At 41.0% G+C, this 10,589-nt stretch overlaps 1 protein-coding gene across 2 annotated transcripts; it reads left to right on the top strand.

Annotated features, from left to right (window-relative positions):
• Positions 1 to 4,495: 4,495 nt before the first annotated feature.
• On the top strand, positions 4,496 to 10,361 carry LOC138426471 (endogenous retrovirus group K member 9 Env polyprotein-like). 2 transcript variants are annotated; one of them, XM_069565037.1, is made up of 2 exons: positions 4,496 to 5,003; positions 8,186 to 10,361. In XM_069565037.1, exon 2 carries the CDS (start codon positions 8,187 to 8,189, stop codon positions 10,020 to 10,022), a length of 1,836 nt encoding a protein of 611 aa, XP_069421138.1. In that variant the 5' UTR covers positions 4,496 to 5,003; position 8,186; the 3' UTR covers positions 10,023 to 10,361. The 2 variants fall into 2 exon arrangements, with proteins under 2 accessions (XP_069421138.1, XP_069421139.1); XM_069565038.1 differs by lacking the exon at positions 4,496 to 5,003 and adding an exon at positions 5,731 to 5,821.
• The last annotated feature ends 228 nt before the right edge of the window (positions 10,362 to 10,589 follow it).

Genomic DNA, 10,589 nt, shown 5'->3' with positions numbered 1-10,589 from the left:
ATGCTGAGTCTTATATTCAAGCGGTTTCCTTTGTGTGGGTTCTTACTGTTTGATACCCCTTAGAGTTAGTTCTCTGGTAGTCTAGGGTCTTGGAGTCAGTGCTCTCACTCCAAAGGCCCAGGGCTTGATCTCTGGTCAGGAACAAAGATTCCGAAGGTGGTTTGTTATGGTATTAAGTGACATTAAAACAAATACTCAAAAATGAGAAACAAAAGATGAACCCCAGACAAATGGAAGTTACAAAATCAGGCAAATAATAATTAAAATAATGGACTATACACATATACTTATGCACCCATAATCAAAGTCAAAACAGTCCAACAAAAATAAAGTAGATTGACCCAGCAAACAAAGGAAACCAAAAACTATATCTACCAGTTAAAAACAAAACTAACTAAAACACAAACTGGAAAACAAAACTACAGCAAGGTGCAAAGTGGGGAATGAAGTAATGAAACCAAAACTAACAAATATATTGAGAGGAAAGGAAAGAAAGAATAGATATGCAAATTTAAATAGAGGTAAATAAAGAAGATTTATATACATTAAGATTAACTGCAAGGGGAAAAGAACAGTAGGAAAAATGAATAAAGGAATAAATGTAGAAAAATAATAATAGGTTTAAAAATTAAAATTAAAAAAAGGAGAGAAAGAGAGAAAAAGAGTAAAACTTCACACAGAACTGCAAATGCCCAACACAGAGGCAGAGGTTTATAACAACAATTAAAAAAAAAAAGTGACTGAGGGGGAAAAAGTGCTCAGAACCTTAATTAGATTTCATAGTGCCAATAAAATCAACAACTGCAACAGAGAGGGATAAAAAGAGGCAAAAAAAAAAAAATCCAAAAGAATCTACACAGCAAGTCAAAACATAAGAGTCATAAATGTTTTTCTTGAGTCACTGCTGTCAGAGTCCTTTCCCTTCTGGAAGTCACAATCCACCTCACCTCCCTAGGATGCCCTCCAACACTAAACTGGTCTCTGGACCTGCTGTGGGGGTGGCTCAGATTCTAATCTGGTCCTATTCCTATGTATTCTTGTCTCCAGTGTCCACAGCTATCAGAGCTAGTGAGTTTTCTTTTGTGGGAGTGCTCATTGTCCTTTTATTTATTCCATAGACACAAAGTCTGCCTAGTTGAACTTGTGGATTTAATCTGCAGCTTGTAGAGCTGGTGGGAAGGTTTTAGGTCTTCTTCCTTAGCCACACTGCCCCTGGGTTTCAATTGTGGTTTTATTTCCACCTCTACATGTGAGTCATCACTGGAGTTTGCTCCTGAGGCTGCCCTGGAGGACTTGGGTTGGCCCCTGAGAGGGCCAGGTGTGGGGGGTGGTGCAGCTGCTTGGGTCACAGGGATTTTGGCAGCACCAGGTACTTATGGGTGTTGGTGGCTAGGGCAGCAAGAAATACAGTGCCCTAGAAGGGTATGGCAACCAGTATTGGCCAATACACTCCAGTATTCTTGCCTGGAGAATCCCCCCACCCCCAAAAGAGAAGCCTGGTAGGCCACAATCTACAGGGTCACAAAGAGCTGGACACGACCGAAGCGACCCTGCAGACATTGACACAAGAGTTGTTGTTGTTGTTGTTGTTTTCTTTTTTGCCTGTGGCAGCTCTGCCCCAGCGAGGGTTGGCTCTGAAGGTGGCGCAGCTGCTTGGCTTGCAGGGACCCTGGTGGCACCAAATACGCAGGGACAAAAACTGCCTCCACAGCAGGAGTTATGGCTTGCTCAGAGTCTTTCCTTGAGCCTCTTGTAACTGGCGATCAGAAGGCCTCTTTGAGCAGTCTTTCTTCATAGCTCTGCCCGTTGAGGCACTTAGAGGGCTCTCTTGCCTGGGATCCTTCTCTGTTGTTCTGTGCAGCAGGCACTTAAAAGAGCACCCTGGCTGGGAGATCAGTGTGTCAGGCACTTAAAGGGGCACCCTGGGTGGGGTCCTGCTCTGTGTAGTTCAGTGCATCAGGCATTTGATGGGCCAGCCTCTTTGTTATTCAACTGCAGATGCTGGCATGTGGGGATAGAGAGGCTATGGTGATGGTTCCACCCACTACACATGACTCAGCAGTATCACCTTGCTTCCATGGTGCCTGGCTTTTATTCGCAGGCATTTCCCACCACAATCTCCTCCTTCACATCCCCTCGATCTATCTCTCCGCATGCAGTCAACAGCAGCCCTCACCTTGCTTCCATGGTGCCTGGCTTTTCTCCACAGGCATTTCCCACCACAATCTCCTCCTTCACATCCCCTCGATCTGTCTCTCCACATGCAGTCAACAGCAGCCCTCACCTTGGGATTGCTCCACAATCCCTAAACTCCAGCTCCCAGCCTCTGGGCCTTCCAGGGGACCTGTGTCTCTATTTGGGGTATGTATGGCTGTGGCAAGGACTGTCTGATTCTCATTCATTTAGGCTGCCACAGGTCAGCTGTTTCACTCTCTGCCTTAAATGTTTCTCTTCTGACTCAGACAATTGCCTCAATGTGGGGATTGGACCCCTGCTTCAGCTCCCCCACCCACTGAGGGCAGGTCCAGTTCTACTAACACTCCTGTTTTTCCCCCTAGTTCCTTCATCCTACAGAGTTTTGTGTGGTTCTATATATTATTTTCTGCCAGTCAGGTACTCCTCTGTGTCTCAGCTGGTGTTCTGCCTGCATTTCTGTGTCTGAAGTTGTATTCCTGATGTATACATGGAGAGAGATGCACTCCACATCCACCTACTCCTCTGCCATCTTGTTCTCCCTACTACTTTGTTAAAATTTGTGCATTAAGGGGACACACCCAAGGACACTCACTACATCTCTATAACAAGCAAACAAAGAAACAAAAACCTTACCTGTTACTCAATAGAATTCAGAAATGGTCTATATCTGGTTCACGCAGTAGAAAAATATATTAATTAAAACAAATGAACTATACTAGAGATACTAGAGACACCAACATGGATAAATCCATAATATTGGTGGGCTCCCCAGGTGGTACAGTGGTAAACAACCTGCCTGCCAATGCAGGAGTTGCAAGAGACCCAGGTTTGATCCCTGGTTTGGGAAGATCCCCTGGAGAAGGAAGTGGCAAACCCCTCAAGCATTCTTGCCTAGGAAATCCCATGGACAGAGAAGCCTGGCAGGGTACAGCCCATGGGGTCACAAAATTCATAATTTTAAAGGGGACAAATAGCAAACAAATAAGCGTTAATAAAATGCTGCCTTCTATGTAAAAACTGAGCATAAAAATATTATTACATTCTCTGTATAGGCACATATTGGAAGTATAAAAACAGACCTAAGATTGATACATATCAACTTTATGATTGTAGATACTTCTGTGTACAGTTATGCCAAACTAATCCTAGCTTACTGAGGTTGGTTTTTTGTTTGTTTGTTTGTTTTGTTTTTTTTTGCTTGCTCTGTTATGGATGGACATTACATTATATCAAATGCTTTTTTGGTAATAAATCATGAAGATGTTGCTTTTTCCTATCCATCTAGAAATATGTATAATCATCTGAAAAGCAAACCACCCTCATATTCTTAGGTTAAACTCCACTTGGTAGTGATGACTATTTGCATGTGTGTTTGACTGACGAAACTGTTGGCTTCTTTCTTCTGTTAGAGACCATTGGCTCATACTTGCTAAAATCTTAACAGATATATTTGCACCAATATTAATAAGCCAGATTGACTATGATTTTTCTTTTTCAAATTGTCCTTTTGCAGCTGTGGTAACATATTTGAAATAGTTTCATGTAAAATGAATACTACTTGTTCTTTGAAATTTTTATAGCATTGGCCTCTGAAACTTCTAGTTAAAAAGAAAATGAATATAAAAATTATGGTGTACTCACACAGTAAAATATATTCAGAGTTAAAAGGAGTGAATAATGGATAGAAGCAATAACAGGAATAAATCTCAAATATATTAATGATAAGTGAAAGAATTCTTACATAATAAAGTATATACAATGTGATTCCTTTTATATAAAATATTTTAAGGTAAGAAAAAATCAAGAAGATGTTTCCCTGTGGAAGTGGCAGGGATATTTATTGGGAATGGTCATCACAGAGCTTTCTGAAATAGTGGTAATATGGTAGCAGTCTATATCCTAATAGGTGCTGGATTTCACAGATTTATGCAGCTGCCAAAACTCAGTTAAAATTATGCCTTCAAATGCATATAGATTTTATATAAAAAGAAAAATGTTGGATTTTATATAAAAAGAATTCCAATTAATGATGTGTATCCCCAAATATTGAGAGTAATGTGTACTGATATCTGTAATTTATTTTGAAAAGTGAAAGTGAAAGTTGCTCAGTCGTGTCCAACTCTTTGCAACCCCAGGGATTATAACCCACCAGGCTCCTCTGTCCAAGGAATTCTCTAGGCAAGCATACTGGAGTGGGTTGCCATTCCCTTCTCCAGGGGATCTTCCCTACCCAGGGATCGAACCCAGGTCTCTGCATTGCAGGCAAATTCTTTACTGTCTGTGCCACGAGGGAAGCTGCGGGGGACGACCCGTGAAGGGTTAAGTCTTGGGAGCTCCCTGGCAGGTATGCCGGGCCCTAGGACACGTGCCTAAGCTCCCTGTCCCGCCACCCTCAAGAGTTTTTATAACCCTTAAGGCTCCAAGATGTTTGGTTTCGGCAACATTTCATAGAAGATAGATTATCTTATTGTGTATATTTCATAGAAGATAGATATTCTGATTGTGTTCTGTATACAATGGTAAGGGTCTGGTGATTGTATCCTGAGATTAAAAAACAACCTTGTGAGTGCCTTAAGTCACGTACTTTACCCTATATATACCGCAGCACAATAAAGCAAGGTATCAGCCATTTGGGGCTGATCCTCTCAACCCCATCTTTTGTCTATCTCTTATTTTCTTAGCGGGGACGCTCCGTTCTCTCCCTGTGCAGGTGCGACTCTTGCTTGTGCTGGCCGCGGCAGGTGGCGCCCAACGTGGGGCTCGAGCTCGACAGTTCTCCTCGCCACTACTCTTATTAATTGAAAAGAGTGAGTATATGAGTAAACAAGTGAATTAAATTGAGGAGGAGTAGTAAGGTATATAGTTGAGAGTATAAATATGGGACAGACGCATAGTCGCCAGTTGTTTGTGCATATGTTATCTGTAATGTTAAAACATAGGGGAATTACTGTTTCTAAACCTAAATTAATCAATTTTCTTTCATTCATCGAGGAAGTTTGCCCTTGGTTCCCCAGAGAAGGTACAGTAAATTTAGAGACATGGAAGAAGGTAGGGGAACAAATTCGGACTCATTATACGTTACATGGCCCTGAAAAAATCCCTGTCGAAACTTTATCCTTTTGGACACTAATTCGTGACTGCCTGGACTTTGATAATGATGAATTAAAACGTTTAGGAAATTTATTAAAACAGGAAGAAGATCCTCTCCATGTTCCTGATTCGGAACCCAGGTATGCTGTTCCCGAGGGGGTTGAAAGCGACCCTCCGTTTTCTAACTTATTGCGTCCTTCGGATAATGATGATTTACTTTCATCCACAGATGAGGCAGAATTAGACGAAGAAGCTGCTAAATACCATCAAGAAGATTGGGGTTTTTTAGCACAAGAAAAAGGGGCGTTAACATCTAAAGATGAATTGGTTGAATGCTTTAAAAACCTCACTATTGCTTTACAGAACGCAGGAATCAAGCTTCCTAGTAACAATGCCAAATCTCCTTCTGCTCCGCCTCTTCCCCCTGCTTATGCTCCTTCTGTTGTGGCTGGTCTCGATCCCCCTCCAGGGCCCCCTCCACCGTCTGAGAACATGTCTCCGCTGCAAAAGGCATTGAGACAGGCACAGCGACTTGGTGAGGTTGTCTCTGATTTTTCTCTTGCTTTTCCTGTCTTTGAAAATAACAACCAGCGTTATTATGAATCACTGCCTTTTAAACAACTGAAAGAGTTAAAGATTGCTTGCTCACAATACGGTCCTACCGCTCCATTCACCATTGCCGCCTGGGTTGCCCACTCCTTCTGCTATACCTGATAAATCCTATATCATTGTTATAGATTTAAAAGATTGTTTTTACACTATTCCTCTTGCACCTCAAGATTGCAAAAGATTTGCTTTCAGTTTACCCTCTGTTAATTTTAAAGAGCCTATGCAACGCTATCAATGGAGAGTTCTCCCGCAAGGAATGACTAATAGCCCTACGCTGTGCCAAAAATTTGTTGCTACAGCAATAGCTCCCGTTCGTCAACGTTTTCCTCAGCTATATTTGGTTCATTATATGGATGATATATTACTAGCTCATGCTGACGAACATCTATTGTATCAAGCTTTTTCGATTCTAAAACAACATTTAAGCCTTAATGGTCTTGTTATTGCTGATGAAAAAATTCAGACTCATTTTCCTTATAATTATTTGGGTTTCTCCTTATATCCTCGCGTTTATAATACCCAATTAGTAAAATTACAGACTGACCATTTAAAAACTCTAAATGACTTTCAAAAACTTTTAGGAGACATTAATTGGATACGTCCTTATTTAAAATTACCCACTTATACCTTGCAGCCATTATTTGACATCCTTAAAGGTGACTCTGATCCTGCGTCACCCCGAACACTTTCTTTAGAAGGACGAACTGCTTTACAATCAATAGAAGAAGCTATTAGACAACAACAGATTACTTATTGTGATTACCAACGATCATGGGGTTTGTATATACTTCCTACCCCCCGAGCACCCACAGGGGTACTTTATCAAGATAAACCTTTGCGATGGATATATCTATCTGCTACTCCAACTAAACATCTGCTCCCTTACTATGAACTTGTTGCAAAAATTGTAGCAAAGGGACGTCACGAGGCCATCCAATATTTTGGTATGGAACCCCCCTTCATTTGTGTTCCTTATGCTTTAGAACAACAAGATTGGCTTTTTCAATTTTCAGATAATTGGTCTATAGCTTTTGCAAATTACCCGGGACGGGTTACTCGTCATTACCCTTCTGATAAATTGTTACAATTTGCTAGCTCTCATGCCTTTATTTTTCCAAAAATAGTTCGCCGACAACCTATTCCCGAAGCGACACTTATATTTACAGATGGTTCTTCTAATGGAACTGCAGCTTTAATCATTAACCATCAAACCTATTACGCACAAACCAGTTTTTCTTCTGCTCAAGTTGTGGAATTATTTGCAGTCCACCAAGCGTTGCTAACTGTACCTACTTCCTTCAATTTATTTACGGACAGCTCCTATGTGGTCGGTGCCTTACAGATGATTAAAACTGTTCCAATTATCGGCACCACCTCTCCTGAAGTTCTTAACTTATTTACATTGATTCAACAGGTTCTCCATTGCCGCCAACACCCCTGTTTCTTTGGACATATTCGTGCACACTCCACCCTTCCTGGTGCCCTCGTACAAGGCAATCACACTGCGGACGTTCTTACTAAACAAGTGTTTTTCCAATCAGCTATTGATGCAGCCCGAAAATCCCATGATTTACATCACCAAAATAGTCATTCTTTACGGTTGCAATTTAAAATTTCCCGTGAAGCTGCACGACAAATTGTTAAATCTTGCTCTACCTGTCCTCAATTCTTTGTTCTCCCTCAATATGGTGTCAACCCTCGAGGTTTACGCCCTAATCACCTCTGGCAAACAGATGTTACTCACATTCCTCAATTTGGGCGTCTTAAATATGTTCATGTCTCTATTGACACTTTTTCCAATTTTCTCATGGCTTCCCTTCACACTGGAGAATCAACACGTCACTGTATTCAACATTTGCTGTTTTGCTTTTCTACTTCAGGAATCCCACAAACCCTTAAAACAGATAATGGACCTGGTTATACTAGCCGTTCTTTTCAACGTTTTTGTCTTTCTTTCCAAATTCATCATAAAACAGGAATTCCTTATAATCCACAGGGACAAGGTATTGTGGAACGAGCCCATCAACGCCTTAAACATCAATTATTAAAACAAAAAAAGGGGAATGAACTGTATAGCCCCTCACCGCATAACGCCTTAAACCATGCTCTTTATGTTTTAAATTTTTTAACTTTAGACGCAGAAGGCAATTCAGCAGCCCAGCGTTTTTGGGGAGAACGATCCTCATGCAAAAAACCACTTGTACGATGGAAGGATCCACTTACCAATCTGTGGTATGGGCCAGACCCTGTACTAATATGGGGACGAGGGCATGTTTGTGTTTTTCCACAGGATGCCGAAGCGCCGCGCTGGATTCCGGAAAGGCTGGTACGCGCGGCAGAGGAACTCCCTGACGCATCAAATGCAACGCATGACACTGAGCGAGCCCACGAGTGAGCTGCCTACTCAGAGGCAAATTGAGGCGCTGATGCGATATGCTTGGAATGAGGCTCATGTACAACCTCCAGTGACACCTACTAATATACTGATCATGTTATTATTATTGTTACAGCGGATACAAAACGGGGCAGCTGCGGCTTTTTGGGCATACATTCCTGATCCGCCTATGATTCAATCCTTAGGATGGGATAAAGAAACAGTACCTGTATATGTTAATGATACAAGTCTTTTAGGAGGAAAATCAGATATTCACGTTTCTCCTCAGCAAGCCAATATCTCCTTTTATGGTCTTACTACTCAATACCCTATGTGCTTTTCTTATCAATCACAGCATCCTCATTGTATACAGGTGTCAGCTGATATATCCTATCCTCGAGTGACTATTTCAGGCATTGATGAAAAAACCGGAAAGAGATCGTACCGTGACGGAACCGGACCCCTCGACATTCCGTTTTGTGACAAACATTTAAGCATCGGCATAGGAATAGACACTCCTTGGACTTTATGTCGAGCACGAATTGCATCGGTGTATAACATCAACAATGCCAATACCACCCTTTTATGGGACTGGGCACCTGGAGGAACACCTGATTTCCCCGAATATCGAGGACAGCATCCACCCATTCTCTCTGTAAACACTGCTCCTATATATCAGACAGAACTATGGAAACTTTTGGCTGCTTTTGGTCATGGCAATAGTCTATATTTACAGCCCAATATTAGTGGGAGCAAATATGGTGATGTGGGAGTTACAGGATTTTTATATCCCCGAGCTTGTGTCCCTTATCCATTCATGTTGATACAAGGCCATATGGAAATAACACTGTCATTGAATATTTATCATTTAAATTGTTCTGATTGCATACTTACTAATTGCATTAGAGGTGTAGCCAAAGGAGAACAAGTTATAATAGTAAAACAACCTGCTTTTGTAATGCTACCTGTTGAAATAACTGAAGAATGGTATGATGAGACTGCTTTAGAATTGTTACAACGCATTAATACGGCTCTTAGCCGTCCTAAAAGAGGTCTGAGCCTGATTATTCTGGGTATAGTATCTTTAATCACCCTTATAGCAACTGCTGTTACTGCTTCTGTATCTTTAGCACAATCCATTCAAGCTGCTCATACTGTAGATTCCTTGTCATATAATGTTACTAAAGTAATGGGAACTCAAGAAGATATAGATAAAAAAATAGAAGATAGATTATCCGCTTTATATGATGTAGTTAGAGTTCTAGGAGAACAAGTTCAGAGCATTAATTTTCGCATGAAAATTCAATGCCATGCTAATTATAAATGGATTTGTGTTACAAAAAAGCCTTACAATACTTCTGACTTTCCGTGGGATAAGGTGAAAAAACATCTGCAAGGAATTTGGTTTAATACTAATGTTTCTTTAGATCTTTTACAATTGCACAATGAAATTCTTGACATCGAAAATTCTCCAAAAGCTACTTTGAATATAGCTGATACCGTCGATAATTTTTTACAAAATTTATTTTCTAACTTTCCTAGCCTTCATTCACTGTGGCGAAGTATAATTGCTATGGGCGCGGTTCTGACTGTTGTGCTTATCATAATTTGTTTAGCTCCTTGCCTTATTCGTAGCATTGTTAAAGAATTTTTACATATGAGAGTTTTAATACATAAAAACATGTTGCAACACCAACATCTTATGGAGCTTTTAAAAAATAAAGAGAGGGGAGCTGCGGGGGACGACCCGTGAAGGGTTAAGTCTTGGGAGCTCCCTGGCAGGTATGCCGGGCCCTAGGACACGTGCCTAAGCTCCCTGTCCCGCCACCCTCAAGAGTTTTTATAACCCTTAAGGCTCCAAGATGTTTGGTTTCGGCAACATTTCATAGAAGATAGATTATCTTATTGTGTATATTTCATAGAAGATAGATATTCTGATTGTGTTCTGTATACAATGGTAAGGGTCTGGTGATTGTATCCTGAGATTAAAAAACAACCTTGTGAGTGCCTTAAGTCACGTACTTTACCCTATATATACCGCAGCACAATAAAGCAAGGTATCAGCCATTTTGGTCTGATCCTCTCAACCCCATCTTTTGTCTATCTCTTATTTTCTTAGCGGGGATGCTCCGTTCTCTCCCTGTGCAGGTGCGACTCTTGCTTGTGCTGGCCGCGGCAGGAAGCCACTTTGGCAGGCATCAAAAATAAGATAAAATAAAGGATAGGTGGATAAATGGGTGAATATGTAAGAATGCAAATATTATAAATGTTAACAGCAGAATTTAGGTGGTGAAAATGTGAATTCTCCCTGTTCATCTTT

The sequence above is a fragment of the Ovis canadensis genome, chromosome 21 (genome assembly GCF_042477335.2).
Source record: "Ovis canadensis isolate MfBH-ARS-UI-01 breed Bighorn chromosome 21, ARS-UI_OviCan_v2, whole genome shotgun sequence".
In the NCBI taxonomy this organism is placed as follows: Eukaryota; Metazoa; Chordata; class Mammalia; order Artiodactyla; family Bovidae; genus Ovis; species Ovis canadensis.
Note: the sequence above shows the minus strand (reverse complement) of the source record. Positions and strands in the feature narration are given on the sequence as shown.